The sequence below is a fragment of the Mobula hypostoma genome, chromosome 13, assembly GCF_963921235.1.
Source record: "Mobula hypostoma chromosome 13, sMobHyp1.1, whole genome shotgun sequence".
Classification (NCBI taxonomy): Eukaryota; Metazoa; Chordata; class Chondrichthyes; order Myliobatiformes; family Myliobatidae; genus Mobula; species Mobula hypostoma.
The window spans coordinates 55,456,259-55,474,160 of NC_086109.1; the positions used below are offsets into that span (position 1 = coordinate 55,456,259).

The 17,902-nt window shown below is 37.7% G+C and overlaps 1 protein-coding gene across 2 annotated transcripts in view; it reads right to left on the reverse strand.

Annotated features, from left to right (window-relative positions):
- Positions 1-710: 710 nt before the first annotated feature.
- LOC134355599 (DNA-binding protein RFX7-like) overlaps positions 711-17,902 on the reverse strand; it is a 104,684-nt gene continuing 87,492 nt past the window's right edge. The window contains exons 8-9 of one of the 2 annotated variants that reach the window (XM_063065712.1): positions 12,774-13,078; positions 711-9,852 (exon numbers count right to left, since the gene is read on the reverse strand). In XM_063065712.1, coding sequence (XP_062921782.1) covers positions 6,487-9,852; positions 12,774-13,078 — 3,671 coding nt within the window. In that variant the 3' untranslated portion in view covers positions 711-6,486. Of the gene's footprint in view, positions 9,853-12,773; positions 13,079-13,901; positions 15,458-17,902 lie in introns of those variants that run through there. The other variant, XM_063065713.1, reaches the window with a different exon arrangement.

A 17,902-nucleotide genomic window follows, 5' to 3' on the forward strand; every position in this document is an offset into this window, starting at 1 on the left:
TGCATGCAAGACAGCCCAAGAATCTCACAGAACTAGATGCCTTTTGCAAGGAAGAATGGGCGAAAATCCCACAAACAAGAATTGAAAGACTCTTAGCTGGCTACAGAAAGCGTTTACAAGCTGTGATACTTGCCAAAGGGGGTGTTACTAAGTACTGCCATGCAGGGTGCCCAAACTTTTGCTTCGGGCCCGTTTCCTTTTTTGTTATTTTGAAACTGTAAAAGATGGAAATAAAGAAATAATTTGCTTAAAATATTAAAGAAATGTGCCATCTTTAACTTTATGCATTTTGGAAATCAGGTCATCTTTTACTCGCTTAGCTATTCCCAGTAACAGAAATTTTGACCAGGGGTGCCCAAACTTTTGCATGCCTCTGTATGTCTGCCTTTGCAGAGTTTGTTGTCCATTGATAATGTTTGCAGTTACTGTTCTGTAAGTCTGCTAAATATGCCACAGAAAATTAATCTCAGGGTTGTATGTGGTGACATGTATGTACTCTGATAATAAAGTTTATCTTGAACTGTTTTGAATTTCACAATAAAAAAGTATTGCGTGCTCATTTGAAACAGAAACGATCAAAGCAGTAATATCTTTGGACTGGAAACATAGTAACCTATCACTGGGTTATCAGTTCTTTAGTTACTGCCTCTGGTGATCAAGTGCACATTTAAATGCAAAACAGTGCTTCCAGTGGAGATATCTGCGAGGGTAATTGACTGCTGTTAAAACAAAGCACACAAGGACATTTTCCAGATCAGATTGTGGTACAAAATGGGTTTTTTTTTATTGGCTTTTGAAACCATTTACAAAACTTTAACAATATCTGTGAGCACTTTCATCAATAAGAAAAAAAAAGCTAATCTGAAATGCTATTTCAACATTATTGCACTACTGATTTTATTTTTCAGCAGTTCCACACACAAATACCATTAAAAAAATTCTACACTAAATAAAAATTATGGTACAGGCCAGCATTACGTTGTGATGTCATAAGGAGTTGGGATTCATTGTTTGTAGTTTCATTTGATGTGTATTAGTTATGGTTGCTGAAACCAAATTCTCAATCAGCTCACATGAATGGCAATTTATTTTGCAAAAATATATGTATAGCAAATTACTGTAGCATCTTCTTCCACAATAGTTTACCAAATATTAATTCCCTAAATCAACGGAACAAAATTGATAACATATTCAACATTTCCAAGATAAATCAGTAAACTTCAGAAAAGATACGCAACTTGTAATGTGTTAATTGAGTATCCCTGGTCATTAAAGATCCAGATTCATATCAGCAAAAAGTGGTTACTGGAATATAACTAGCACTGTACAATATAATTCAATAACATACATGCACACTTGTGATCATTTATTAACATGGTGAAGAAAAATTGAACTTTAAATTTTCGTTTTAATATTCTCCTACAAGAGAATTAAGTAAAACAATTATCTCATTGAGATCAATATACATTGCTACATAAAACAATCAAAATGTCATTTCACAATGACATTTCACCTTGTATGTGAACACACTTTCTAAAATCAATTCCAATGAAAACTTACTTTGCGTAACAATTACCATTTGTACTAAGAGATGTGCCAGGCCAGAAGCTCCCTTTAGATATCTAGTGCAAATGTCCACTAAGCTCCAAATTGACAACATACCTATATTAAAAGCATCCCCAATTACATTTGAGGTGCAAATCTATGTATGAATCTTTTGCTGCAAACTATGCAATGTTAAGTTCAGTGCTGTTTCAGCTAGACTAAGTCTACCTGTGCTCTGTTGATTGTTTCTGGGCCAGTGGTCCAGAATCCCCAGAACAATGTGACAAGTACTATGTCAGAATTAAAATAACAAATCCAAAGGATCAAACTTGAGAGACTACTACATGAAAAGCTCAAAATTTTTAAGTGCATTTATTAAAAGCAATCGTAAAAATAATTATAGAAAAGAGACAGATATATGAATGAAAAATGTCAAACGTTTTCATAAGCTTTTCAATTCACCCACTTGTTAAACCACACATGCAGGCCACTTTTAGAATGCTCTCGAAAACACTATTGTCTGAAAAAATTGGACAGAATTAAAATAAAACACTGCTATATCTGAACCCCTCCCTTCAACTGGCTACCTAGCTCATCATTTTCAAAGTCCAATGATCATCATCTTCATTATTTTTTTCAAAGTAAAGGATTTCCTTATTAATTTCTGTTCAAGAGAGTTCAACATCAAATCCATTGATGCACTGGCCATTTTAAGTACTTTAAGGACTTCTAAGAAAAACTTCCCATTGTTAAACGAGAAATACTTAAGTCCCTGTAAAATTTTTCCTCTATATTCATGAGAAGTCTGATTTTCTTTCTTAACAACACAATGTAAAAAATATTCTCATCCTGAGATGCAAAACATTACAGAAAATACATTTAATATAACATGGTTGCCCTTGGTTACTAGTTTTGTTTATTTCTTTATATTAAAAATCATCAATAGTTTTTCCTTATAGAAATTCATGAAACTAGAGTCTGCAAATTTTGGTTAAATGGTACCAGCATATTTAAATAAATTTGTTCATTATTTTAGTTAATTGTTTCTGTTGGAATATCAACCAACAATTCTGTTTAAATATCAAAGTAGTATCATTTGGATATGGTACAGGCATTTTGACAGATAAATTTTTATATACATTGATGAAATTTAAAATTCTAGAACTGTGATTTTATTGTATACACATTTGATGCATTTATTGGCCATCCTACAAAGCATTTTTTGACCCTCAAGGCAAATGATCTGGCCCACTTAAAATAGCAATGCAATATTGGGATATGAATAACTAGGGCCCATAGGTTGACTGTACACCTGACAGACAAGAGGATAAGGGAAGGGACAAAAACTCTCAAAAATAAATGTAAATTAATATAAAATAGAAATACGACTTTTAAGACATTGAAATATTGACAACCTGGGAATTTTGAGCAGCGCAGACAGAAAAGAAATTTTGAGAAAGTAATGCAAAGAAAATCTGCTGATCCATTAAGAAGAATAAGTAGTTTCCACAAATTGTGTATACAATAGCAATTCATTCTTTTTCAATCCATTATTTTAAAGATGAAATTACAGCAAAAATACAATTAAGGTCCTTCCCCCCCTCCCCCTTCAGAAGTACACCAGTGAATGGTTAAATGCAAGGTATTTCAGGTTCTACATCATGAGAAACTGGCTGTAGATTTAAAACCAGATTCTCTTCTCAGCTTTCCAGTTAGCATGAGAAGTGTTATGCCTGACTTGGTTGGAGAAGTATATCTGGGAATGCAGAAGGCAATGATGCACAGTAATAGGAAACAAAAAGACGATTTTTACATTTCTTTCACTGCTTCTGAAATTTAAATTACGTCTATTTGTCCCTGGGATGCAGACAATTTAGATCGCTAACTTTTAATGATGCAAAAATTACATGTTGCTGTGTTAATTTGAAGACCATTAGTAAACCAAACAAGTTTTTAATGTTAATCCAGCAGTCTCAAGGTTACTATTCTTGAAACCAATTTTAATTCCAGATTTATTTTGTTACTGAATGTAAGTTCCCAGTTGCTGTAATGGAATTAAAACTCACATTTGTGAATCAATAGTCAAGAAACCCGGCAGCTGATCTAAAACTTAATTGCTGCACTGCCGGACCCTATAACTTATTAAAAAGGACATTTTACTTCTTGATTCCAACCATATAGATGAAGAAAAAGCTTCAGAGCTAGAATTGCAATGTGCTTATAATCCCAATTATAATCCCAAAAGACAAAGACTCCTTTGCTACAATACACCTACCCTTGCAAACTAGCTGTCCAAACTTTTAAAATGGAGGCTTGAAATGCACTGGAAGTATGATACTTATACACTGGTTAATATTTCTGACATCAACAGGCATATGCTTCATGATCAACAATTTAACTGTGACTTGAATGAGTATCAATATATTCAAGAGGGTTTGTTTACATTTGTAAATGAAGAATATAGCATGTACATTATCAGACAATTCAGTTACTAAAAATGGGGAAAATAAAGCAATAACAAACAGTTCATGACAATACAATTATAACTGTACTTTGATGATGAAGTAAACAGACAAATTCCAGTGACAACATGGATATTATGTCAGACTATCAATATGGTTACTCTCAACAGTCAAAGGAGACACAATTCAGTTTAAGCCATCTTTGACATCATTGATTTTTGGAATTATAATTGCATTTCCTATAATTCATAATTATCTTGGAAGGCTTCACTTGGAACATAAACTTGAAAAGTTAAGTCAGCATAAAAGGTTGCACCCTCTAGTGGTCACAGGTACGTAAATTGTGGATGAGTGAACTTAACTAGGGATGTGTCACTAATTTGTAGGAATCAAGTAAACTTTGGGTTCACAGTATTTGTGCTGAAACAGCCATTTTCAATTTTGTTGATAAGAACACTGAAAAATATTCAGTTCTTCAGTGGGAGTCAATGATACCCTGCACATAATTCAGGGAATCTGAAACTAATTCAAATACACCCAATAGAACCACAACATTTTACATCAGCTGAGACCATTATGCCAATTGTACCTGCACCAGCTAACTAAAAGAGCAATCCACAAAACCAATTTCTATATTGTTTCACACTTCCATCTGAAATGTTTTCGTGATTACATATTTTCATCCAGGTTGCCTTTAAAAATTCCATCACTTTCCAGATAAGAAGTTCCAAACTCTTCAATGAATTGCATAACTTTCAATAAACCATGCCATTCACATTGCATGAGCTGGTTTGCTCCTTATTTAAATCAAAATTTGTCCCTCCCTTCTGTGTTTTGATGATAAGCTATATAAGAAAAGCCTGCCAAAAGTTACTAGCATTTCATTTGGTCCGAATGGCCAAAACAAAATTAAAAGTGGAATCTATTTAAGTTTGCTTCCAGATCACATCGTTTAGTGGTTAAGCGCAACTTGAAGAGGTGTATAGTCTTTAAAAGAATGGCCCCTATGGAAGATAGTAAATATAAAGACAAGAAAGTAGCAATAGGGGTCAGTTAAAAACCAATCCTATTAGATTAAAAATTAATCAAAGTTGAAGAAATATAATCCATTTAGGAAGAAGTTTTTGAATCAGCACCCTTCCATTTTCCAACCTGTTTCTTTTGTTTGTTGTGGACCGCCCAAAATGTCTTTTCTGTTGGCATGCCATATTTGGGACAAAAGGAAGGTACCTCTGGATATTTTCGTATCTTATTTTCTATAGGGAACCATCTTAAATCAACCTAGTAAAAGTTAAATTATGTAGACACCTTTTTCTTAAATAACTACCACTATTAATTGTTTTACCATCAGGAGGTAGCTACTGATTTTCCCTCCAAATACAGTATACTCTTTAGTAATAATACAAAGGATACAAGATCTATCTAACCTAGTTCATGTTTAATTCTTGCGTGTACTTTGTTGACATTGTTGTTAACCTGCTTACATAGCATGAATTCAACATGAAGAGATTATATAATAAAAATGTCTCAAAGGAGTAAATAACTAGCATGATATACTAACATGCTGACTTTACCAAAGTTATGGAAGTGCTGAATGCTTTATGTTAAAAGGCAAACATCATACTGCTGACAGCAGAAGAGTATACAATTTGCCAGATAATTCTGCAATCGCATTGCTGTTTAAGATTCTGCTATTATTTTATCCTTTATAGACACCTTCAGGCATCAGATTTAGAGTACAATGCCAGATAGTTTGAATAATAGCATGAATAAGGATTATATCTCACACTTCCTACTGATATTAGAGGGTTTTTTTAAAGTACTGTTTGCAATGCCTAGTTCTATATGATTCCAATGAAAAATACTGGGCAAAAGAATATTAGCAAATGTGGTTGAGACAACAATGGGTCTATGTATATTGCTGCTTGTTACAGAAAATTCATCATTTTAATATGCAACCACCATTCACAGTGACTAGTTTTAAAGAAAAGCCACAATGAAGCAGTAGGATAAATTATGCTGCACCTTAGAAAATGATGATGGGCTCAAATTATAGACAAATAACTCAAAACGGTTGAAGTACAGACTAATACACCTGAATTGAGTAGACCTCTTCTTACCATTATTTATCTAGTGCTGTTGATTTCAGAGGCTCTACTGCATTTAGAGTTTACTGTAGTAATCTATCTATTGACAGCAGCCTAGCTTGTAAGTATACCTAATTCCATAAATGGATGGTACACATATACATGCACTTGCAATAAACCATGCAGAATTATGTCAAATGCTGGCACTTAAAATGAAATTATGGACACAAGGTTAATAGAACTTAAATATGGAAAACAGTTATTTTTTTTTCCTCCTGGAATACACTTGTTTAGGAACAAATGTTTTTTCTTAAGGCAGGCACATCTATTAGGCCAAATATAATGACTCAGAAAATGAAATGTGTGCTATATATTTAACAGTACTCTTTGATTTAACCCAACATTTCAACTGTAGGGTGATCTTTATTTTCCATCCAGTCAAAACCTGAAGACTGCATGGGATTCATGGACTCATTACAAATCTGCTGGAATACTGCATCATCATTTAGTTCCCCCAGTGTCGTATCAACATCTTGCCCCTGTTGTTTACTTGGGTCAAACAGCAGATTTGTGTCTAAAGTGCTCAGATCATTTATGCTGCCCGAAAGCTCAGCAGGTAACCTGAGATCACTGGAGAAATCAGAGGCAACATTTAGATCTGATGATACTTGACCAACCACTTGCTGGTTTGGCTGCAGGCCATCTTCAGCCAAAAAATCTTTGACTGTACTGGTGAAGTCCAATGATTGCACTCTGGATTCTGTTTGTGCTTGATTATCTTCAGAAATATAACCCATCTGATCATTATTGATGTGTTTTGCTACATAACTGGGCTTTTGGAATTCAAAGACAGAAGAGCTTGGGTTAATCACTGGTTGCTGGTTGGCACTACCAAAAGAAGCTGTTGTCTCTAATATTTGAGTAAGATTCATTCTTGCTGTATAATTGGAGGGCAAGTTGTTTATTCCCAAGCCTCTCACTGCATCATCACCTTCAGAATCAAGTTTACTTAACAAAACATTTGTAATCTTTTTAGTGTTAGTTTGCTTCTGGGAAGATGGGAAAGTAGTCTGCATCATCACAGACAAAGGGACAGATTGGCTTCGTTGAGCAATGCTGTTGGCACTATTATCCGAAATATTATTAATAAATGTGTTGTGAACCTCAGGTGTCACTGGGCTTCCAAAAGGTGCCAAACTTGTTCTTGGCAGATTAATCAGTGGACCAACTGTGCTTCCACTAAGATTACGTTGACGAACAGCAGGACTGACACTGCGACACCTAAAATTATTGATCAATGAATGCATTCCTTTGTTGTCAAGAGGTGCTGGAACTGCAAATCCCTCCTGCTTACTGCCATTAGCCACTGAAGTTGCCTGGTGTGGTATGGGTGAAACTGGAGTAACACGGCCCAAATGAGTATCATGATGTCTGGACTGTAATTGCGCAGCATTATGGTGATACGACTGCATTGTCTGTCCAGGAACTGCAAAGGCATGTGGTTTTCTAAAGTGATCCTCTGTGAGCTTCTGATAACTAGGAAGAATACCAACAGCATTGGTCGATGATGCTGAACTGCTTATTCCAGTGTTGTATCCATTATTCATCCATTCAATTTTTGTTTTGTCTGGGTGAGTGGCCATTGGTCTTTGCATTGGTTTAACAGGGCTGCTAGAAATTACACTGGCATCCTGGTAGGCCAGGCTGGAGCTTATTGGAGTAAAAGCAAAAGGATTCCGGCACTCAACAGGGCTTGGGGGCACACTACTACTACAGTTTGAATGAGGTGTTCCAATTGGTGTATGTCTGCTGCTGCCAAGAGCACTATCAACTGGAGTAGTTTGAGCCATTCTGGAGCTAGGACTAGAACATGTTTGGGAGCCAATCATTTCTGATGTAGGCGTTGGATTAGGTGTTGGAGTTGGCGTTGGAGTGGGAGTTGGGGTTGGAGTGCCACTGCTATGGATTGGATGATAGAACTGACTGGCTGGATGGGATGACATTAGTGTATTCTGACTTCCTGCAGAATGACCATGAGCAGGAAATCCCAACCCAGATCCATAATCAACATTCAGGGACATTTGCTCTTCAAATAACACTAGCTCTTCTACAATACTGTCCTGTGTGAGGTCATCATCAAACCGAAGGTAGTTCTCATTGGTTTGTGAACTTGAAGCAGTGAGATCCATCAAATTATCTGGGAGGGGTAACTGGTTTGACAATTGTATTTGATTTTGTCCTTGCAGCTGAACCAAAGTAGAACTTTCAAGCTGGTTTTGAACGTGCATTTGTTGATCATACAACTGCTGATCCAACCCATTACATTGTGTTGGCTCCCATGCAGATTCTTGAAAATCAACAGTCCCTGAATTCCCTATTACCCCAGCATTTAATGCTGGCTGTCTTTCTGCATCAGTTAAAAAGCATTGGTGATTCTTCTTGATAAGCTGGATGTCAGTATTATCAATCGTCAGCTTTGTACTTGAATTGTTTCCCTGTAACGTCAACAAGCTCCTTTCCAAGTCTTCAGTCTTATTTTCCTGAAAAGTGGACGTTTGCTCTGTAGCAGTCCGAATGCAATCCAGGGTGAATACTTGAGTATCAGATGTAGGGTTGGCTAATATACGAGTTATACCTGTTGTATTCAGTTTAACAGTAATTTTGCTAGGTGTCTGAACCACTGCTGGTGCTTTCTCATTTTTCACTAGTACCCCTGTAGAAGGTTTTGGAGGTGTCACTGCTGGAGTAGCAGGGCAGGGCTTCTGATGTTCTGCATTATCCAAAGTAGGTTCTAAAACCAGTGCTTTTTTCACAGGTGGCACCAGTGGTTCAGACACAGAATTTGAAGGAGACCGTTTCCTTGGACTTTTTGGGCACATCCCATTGTCTTTATGAGACCTGGCAATATCAGCATTGGATTTTGAAATAATGCTGGTGCTTGTCAAAGTTGAAGTAGAGGAAACAACAAAAGCATTTTGGTTACTTCCTGCTACTGAAATAGCCAGATTTTCATTGGGTAAAAACTTGCCTTCAGTTTTGCTTTTTTTTCCTTCAGTTTTTTGACCATTACAGACTTTAGCTGCCTTCTCAGTAGATATTTTCCCATTTGACATCTTCACTTTTGCTGCACCTTCACTATTACTTTTTTGCCCAGATGGAGAAGAACCAGCAACTCTTCTAGGATCCTTCAAGCTTCTTGATTGGTCTTGGCACTGAAGCTGCTTTTCATCATTTGCTATTGCTTCCTGTTCAGATTTGATGACTTCAGCAGTAGGTGTAGTTGTTACACTACTTGTTTTGGATCCAACTGCAGAAAGAGAAGTTGACCCAACTCTCACAGCTGATGCAGATTTTAGTTTTTCTGTTGTTCCACTACTATTACTTACTGATGACGTAGACTTGGGAGATGCACCAGTATTGGGAGGGAGAGATATTGTCGTCATCTTTACCATATTCAAAGAGCTCGCATGGGACGCTCCAGACACAACAGTTTTAATTGGACTACTACTAGCCAAAAGTACCCTAGTTGGAGAGGTGAGAGTAAGCGTGTTGGTGGAGGGTGGCTTAGGCAAGATTTGATGATATCGAGGTCTTGAGCGATCATTATGTGGGCTTGCAGGGATGTTCTGTATAGTCTTCTGCTGCTGTTTGACTGATTGCATATGTTGAGCAACAACTTGAACATTCAAAGGAAGGACCTTGCTCTCTGATGGACCCAGTGGACTTGGTGATGTCATCATCTGTCGGCTTCTCTGCATCTAAAGCAATACCATAACAGTTATAAAAGAACTATGTTTAAAGAATTAAACCCAAAGGTTTTCCTTACATACATTAAAAGGTAAATGAATTTCCAAGCTTGTTCTATATTACACAGCAATAATATGGTGAAAAAGAGAAAAAAAATCCAACTAACCCAACAATTTTACTTCCTTCATAATTCGTTTCAAAGATAAAAGCATTGCATGCTTAATTGTTCAAGTATCTTAATAAAACCACATGCACAGATCTCCCTTGGTGGCACAAAAAACATCCACTATTGATAATTTTATTAATTTGCACAATGAACTCAAGCTGAAATTGCATAGCCTATATTACGAGTAGCAGTATAACACAAGGAAATGCTAACACTTTAGTTAAGTTACCTAACTAGAGGCAATTTTAATGGACATGTGACTTTGAATTTTAGGAATGTAAATTCAAGAAATTAATAAATCTTGAATAAAATCTACTACCTGTAATGGTAGCCATTAGGAGAATAGTCACACAGAAGAGAACTCAGGTTAAGAGGACATGTACAGCATACACTCAAACATTGAAGGTTGTAGAATGAAGCATTAACCCATGCCAATTAGTACAAAGTTCTTTGTGTGAATCAAGACCAGTACTACAGAGTACTACACAGACACACACACCAACTACATTGCTGTACATGTTAGCAAACAAGAAATAAAGCAGACTTCTACCAAAGTAATGCAGTAACCATAAACAATTGTGACTCAAGTTTTCAGATCGATTGGCCACTGGACAAATCCATGGAATACCTGAATTTACAACAGCAGTACCTTGTGGACCAAACAGGGAATAACTGTTTTATATCTAATTATGAATAATAAGATGAGAATAACTTAGTAATCTTGTGGTAAGGATCCTTTGGGAAGAGATCATGGTATCACAGACCTTCATACTTAGTCAGAGAGTGACAAAACCCAAGCGTGAAATTAGGATCCAAATCTGAAATAAAGGTAATTCCATAGACAAGGGGGAATGGACTGAAGTGGATTGTGAAATTTCAGTGCCTGTAAAAAGTATTCACCACCCCCCTCCTCCCCCGGAGGTTTTCATGTTTTATTGTTCTACCACACTGAATCACAGTGGATTTAAATTGGCTCTTTAGACACTGATCAACAGAAAAAGACCTTTTCATATCAAAGTGAAAACAGACCTCTACAAAGTGATCTCAATTAATTACAAATATCAAACACAAAATCATTGATTGCATAAGTATTCGCCCCCTTCAAGTCAGTATTTAGCAGCAATTACAGCCTTGAGTCTGTGTGGATAGCTGTCTATCAGCTTTGCACAGCTGCACACTGCAATTTTTCCCCATTCCTCTTTACAAAACTTCTCAAGCTGTCAGATTGCACGGGGATCGTAAGTGAACAGCCCTTTTCAAGACCAGCCACAAATTCTCAATTAGATTGAGGTCTGAACTCTGACTTGGACATTAACTTTGTTGTTTTTAAGCCATTTGGCTTTATGCTTGAGGTCACTGTCTTGCTGGAAAACAAATCTTCTCTCAAGTTGCAGTTCGCTTGCAGACTGCATCAGGTTTTCCTCCAGGACTTCCCTTTACTTTGATGAATTCATTTTACCTCCTACCTTCACAATCCTTCCAGGGCTCGCTGTAGTGAAGCATCCCTACAGCCACCACCTGCTTCACGGTAGGGATGGTGTGTTTTTGATGATGTGCGCTGATGGCCAAAAAGCTCAATTTTGGTTTCATCAGACCACAGAACCTTCTTCCAGCTGACTTCAGAGTCTCCCACATGCCTTCTGGCAACTCTAGCTGAGATTTCATGAGTTTTTTTCCCCAACAGTGGCTTTCTCTTTGTCACTCTCCCTGCGACTGGTGAATCACCTGGGCAACAACTGTTCTATGTGCAGTCTCTCCCATCTCAGCCACTGAAGCTTGTAACTCCTCCAGAGTTCTCATAGGTCTCTTGATGGCCTCTCTCACTAGTCCCCTTCTTGCAAGGTCACTCAGTTTTTGGGGACAACCTGCTCTAGGCAGATTTACAGCTGTGCCATATTCTTCCCATTTCTTGATGATTGATTTACTCATTTTACTGGGATATTTAATAACTTGGAAATTTTCTTGTATCCATCTCCTGACTTTTGCTTTTCAATAACCTTTTCACGGAATTGCTTGGAGTGTTCTTTTATTGTCATGGTGTAGTTTTTGCCAGAAAACTGTTTCACCAGCAGTTGGACCTTCCAGATACAGATGTAATTTTACTACAATCAATTGAAGCACCTTGACAGGTCTCTAAAGAGATCTCCATTTAACTAATCACGTGACTTCTAAAACCAGTTGGCTGCACCAGTGATGATTTGGTATGTCATAATAAAGGGGGTGTTTTATATTTGTAATTAATTTAGATCACTTTGTAGAGATCTGTTTTCATTTTGACCCAAAAGAGTCTCTTCTGTCGAACAATGTCAAAAAAGCCAAATTAAATCCTCTGTGATTCTATATTGTGAAACTATAAAACCAGGGGGGCGGAGAGAGGGGGATACTTTTTATATGTACTGTACTTTAACAGAAGAGCTTTTTCCCCCAATACCTCCCATTGGAAAGATACGTTACTATGTACAAATGACACAGGGAAACAGCAGCCAAGGAAATGAAGCTGCATCAGACCACATTCAGATTAGTACTCAGGAAATTTTAGTCAAACTGTGATTTTGAAACTGGATTTACAGTGCTGAAGCAATTAAACTTCCAGTTATCACAAGTACTTACTTGTCACTTTGCAATTGAAAACAGACATAATACATTTCTATTTTAGATCTTTGATTCCTCCCCACAATCCTATTCGTTACCAGCATTACACCCCAAAAGCCCTCACTTTGTTATTCTTGACTTTTCAATCTTAAAGATGAACTATGAGTAACTTACTTGGATAGGACTGGGTACAGTTGCCACCACTATGCCAATGGTAGGCTGTGGTGAAAGCAAAGCAGGGCTTCCATTGGGAATGCTAGCTACTCCTCCAACAGCCGGGCCCTCTATCTTCTTCACTTGTTGTTCACCTGGAAGTGGAGACTGAAGTTTCTGTTCTTGCTGTTTCTTTAACGTATTTTGCTGAATTTTACGTTGTAATTGTTGTTTGGCATCTATTGATGGCGAAAGCAAAGTCTTCACCTGGGGCTGAAAAGCATTGCTTTCAGCCATAGGCACAAAAGCAGACGGTTGTTTCCCTCCTGTAACAAAGAAAGTTATGAACAGAGAAGCAGATGTTCAATAAACATAATTAACAAGGATATGCAGTTCTGAAATGTGTGGTTTCTGATTTGGATAACTGTTTATTAATATATTCTTCATGATTGTCATTTTACCATCTAAGCTTTCAACTCCATCTTTTGTCCTCTGACTTGAAATCTGCTGTAATAATTGGTGAAAATTGGCACAGTGGTGGAAACTGCAAGCAGTTTCAAACACCTGAGGGTACACATCACACACATCCCCTCATGGGTCCAGAACACATGCTATACAATCAGTAAAGCTCAACAACACCCCAACATCCTGAAGAGAGCTGGACTGTGCACATCTACACTCACATCCTTCTATAGATGCACAGTAGACAGCATCCTAACATGCTGCATCACTGCATGGTATGGAAACTGCACTGCAATGAACAGGAAGGCTCTACAATGGGTAGTCAAAAGGCCCACCAAAGATATACACATAAAAAGGTGTTGAAAAATGGCCAGTAACGTTATGAAGGATCCCACCCATTCTGTCTGTCCCACTCCCATCAGGGAGGAGGCTATGTAGTACTCATGCCAGACTCAAAAACAGGTACTTTCCCAAGTAGTAAGCCTGATCAACACCTCCACCCTCCACACCCCCAACCACCACTACTTTATCATTTCCAACACCTCCACACCCCCAACCACCATTACTTTATCTATCATTTCCTGTCAGAGTCACCTTATGTAGACACTCCTGTGCCTAGCTTCACTTTATATATTTACAAACAATGTATATAAGCAATCTAATATATTTATATTTATTGTGTTTTTTAAGATTATTTTGTTATCTTGCTGTGTTTTTTGTGTTCTTTTGGTGCTGCATTGGATCCCGAGTAACAATTATTTTGCTCTCCTTTACAATTGTGTACTGAAAATGACATCAAACAGTCTTGAATCTTAAAAAGTGCTGCACATTTGTGTCTCCAATCTTTTCTGCAACTCAGCTGAAGTACCAGTTCTATGGAGAAACACATTAATCTACCTTGCTATTTTTAAAATAAGCAATTGTCAGGAAATAAAAGCATAGGCTTCTGAATATTAAATTCAATAATTATCCAGGATAAATAATAATCTAGGAACCAGGACACAACAAGTTTTTGCCTGTTGTAGTTATTAGTTACTTCTTATATCTGCACCCCTTTACAGGCAAAATATTCAAGTGTAATTTGGCTCGTCAAGTTATTTTAATAAGATGTAACAAACAAGAAGCTGCTCCAAGCTGGTCAATTAGAAGGTCAGTGCCAGCAATGGGGAACTGTCCAAATTCTGCAACTCATCAACACCAGCAACATTCTTGCCTATACAGGCTAAACAGCATCAGCTAAGCTTTGAAATCTCAATATCCCCTCTAGAGTAGAATGACACCAACATTTTTACAGAGATGTCAAAACAAAATCTCTTGCTATATTAAAAGCCAATTGGCCCATCAAGTCTGAAGTAGCTCTCAGAGCAGTCCCATCCTCCACTTTTCTCCCCTGTAACCCATTCCCAAATTAATGATCACATCAACTCCCTGTTTTCTCTAACACACATTTCAGTTTACAATAGCTAATTCACCTTACAATCAGCATTCCTCGGGGATGTGGAAGAGAACTGAGCACTTGTGTGAAAAGTACACACGGCTACAGGGAGAGCATGCAAACTCTGCTGGAGGTCAGAGCTGAACCTGGGTCACTGGTGCTGAGAGGCAACTGCACTACATACAGTGCCATGCAAAAGTTTGGGCAACCCCTTGTCAAAATTTCTGTTACTGTGAATAGCTAAGCGAGTAAAAGATGAACTGATTTCCAAAGGCATAAAGTTAAAGATGACACATTTGTTTAATATTTAATGCAAGAAGACTTTTTTTATTTCCGTCTTTTACAGTTTCAAAATAACAAAAAAGGAAAAGGGCCTAAAGCAAAAGTTTGGGCACCCTGCATGGCAGCAACACCTCCTTTGGCAAGTATCACAGCATGTAAGCACTTTCTGTAGCCAGCTAACAGTCTTTCAATTCTTGTTTGGGGGATTTTCGCCCATTCTTCCTTGCAAAACCTTCTAGTTCTGTGAGATTCTTGGGCCATCTTGCATGCACTGCTCTTTTGAGGTCTATCCACAGATTCTCGATGATGTTTAGGTCAGGGGACTGGCAAAACCTTCAGCTTGCGCCTCTTGAGGTAGTCCATTGTGGATTTTTAGGTGTGTTTAGGCTCATAATCCTGTTGTAGAAGCCATCCTCTTTTCATCTTCGGTTTTTTTACAGACTGTGTGATGTTTGCTTCCAGAATTTGCTGGTATTTAATTGAATTCATTCTTCCCTCTACCAGTAAATGATCCCCGTGCCACTGGCTGCAACACAAGCACAAAGCATGAATGATCCACCCCTGTGCTTAACAGTTGGAGAGGGGTTCTTTCCATGAAATTCTGCATCCTTTTTTCTCCAAACATACCTTTGCTCATTGGGGCTAAAAGGTTCTATTCAAAAGGTTCATAGGAACATCTAAACAAGCCTGATGCATTTTGGAAACAAGTCTTGTGGACTGATGAAGTTAAGATAGAACTTTTTGCAATACATAATATTAAAAAAACACAAAATAAAATAATAATAATCAATTACAGTATACGTATATTGAATAGATTAAAAATCGTGCAAAAAAGTGAGGTAGTGTCCAAGGGTTCAATGTCCATTTCGGAATTGGATGGCAGAGGGGAAGAAGCTGTTCCTGAATTGCTGGGTGTGTGCCTTCAGGGTTCTGTATCTCCTACCTGATGGTAACAGTGAGAAAATGGCATGCCCTCGGTGCTGGTGGTCCTTAATAATGTACGCTGCCTTTCTGAGACACCACTCCTTGAAGATGTCCTGGGTACTTTGTAGGCTAGCGCGCAAGATGAAGCCGACTAAATTTACAACCCTCTGCAGCTTCTTCTGGTCCTGTGCAGTAGCTGCCCCCCCCCCACACCAGACAATGATGCAGCCTGTCAGAATGCTCTCCACAGTAGATCTATAGAAGTTTTTGAGTGTATTTGTTGACATATCAAATCTCTTCAAACTCCTAATGAAGTATAGCCGCTGTCACAACAAGCTACTCAGTTCTACGGAAAGGATAGTATGGAGTCAAAGAGCAAATAATTGGAAGTTTTATTTTAAAAAATTATCTTGTGAATTAGACTCATTTTCATTTTTAAGTTAATTCAATTCATTTTTCAGTGTTTGAAAATATCCAAATGTCAGATGTACTATTACAAGTTTCTGAGAACTGCCTAAAGCTGGGGTTACAGCTTTGCTGTTAGTCAACATTTCCTTTCCAGCTGTTTTGCAGATAGGATGTATTCTCACCTTCCAAGTGATGACATTCCATCACACAAGGTCTGACCCTCTTAAGGCCTTTTCTAGCAAATTCTGGCCTGATACCTTCTGAATATTGCATGTCTCTTTTTAAGTAGGTCAAATTGAGGAAATCTCTTGTCTAGAAAGATCTACATATATTCAACCTGAACTTTAATTTTAAGGAGATAAGTATCTCAAGCAGAAGCCAGTTGTATATTTAAAAGAAAATGTAACCAGTATAAAATAAAAACGTCTAAATAAGATCATAAGCCATAGGAGCAGAATTAGGTCATTCAGCCTATCGAGTTTATTCTGTCATTACATCATGGCTGATTTATTACACCACTCAACCCCATTCTCTTGCCTTGTCTCCATAATCTTTGATGCCTTTACTAATCAAGAACCTATCAACCTCCACTTTAAATATACCCAATGACTTGGCCTCCACAACCAACTGTGGCAATGAATTCCACAGATTTACTGCCCTCTGGTTAAAGAAATTCCACCTCAACTCTGTTCTAAAGGGATGTCCTTGTTTTCTGAGGCTGTGCCCTCTGGTCCTAGACTCCCCCACTGCAGGAAACATCCGTCCCAACCACACTCCATTCAGGCTTTTCAAGATTCAATGGGTTTCAATGAGATCATTCCTCCCCCCCAATCTTTCTAAACTCTAACAAGCATAGGCCCAGAGCCATTAAACTCCTCACAATACTCAAAGTGCGGTCGGACCAGTGCTTTATAAAGCCTCAGTATTACACCCTTTATTTTATATTCTAGTCCCCTCGAAATGAATGCTGACTTTGCATTTGCCTTCCTTACTAACTCAACTTGCAAGTTAACCTTTAAGGAATCCTGCACAAAGACCCCCAAGTCCGATTTCTGAATTTGCTTCCTGTTTAGAAAATAGTCTACACCATTATTCTATCAAAGCGTATTACCATACACTTCCCTACATTGTATTCCATCTGCATTTCTTTGCCAATTCTTCTAATCTGTCTTAAGTCATTCTACAGACTCCCGTCTTCCTCAACACTATCTGCTCCTCCACTTATCTTTGTATTGTCCAAAAACCATCAATTCCGTTATCCAAATCATTGACATATAACATGAAAAGAAGTAGTCCCAACGCCAACCAGAAAAGGCACCTCTTATTTGGACATTATGTCTCCTCCCAGTCTCCAATCATCAATCCATGTATATTTCCTGTAGTTTCATGGGCCTTAGCTTGTTTAGCAACCTCATGACTGGCACCTTATCAAAGGCCTTCTGAAAATCCAAGTAAACAACATCCACTGACTCTTCTTTGTCAATCATGCCTGTTATTTCTTCAAAGAATTCTAACAAATTTGTTAAGCAAGATTTCCCCTCAAGGAAACGATACTGACTTTGGCCTATTTTATCATGTGCTTCCAAGAAACCCGAAAACTCATCCTAAATAATGGATTCCAACATCTGCCGAACTACTG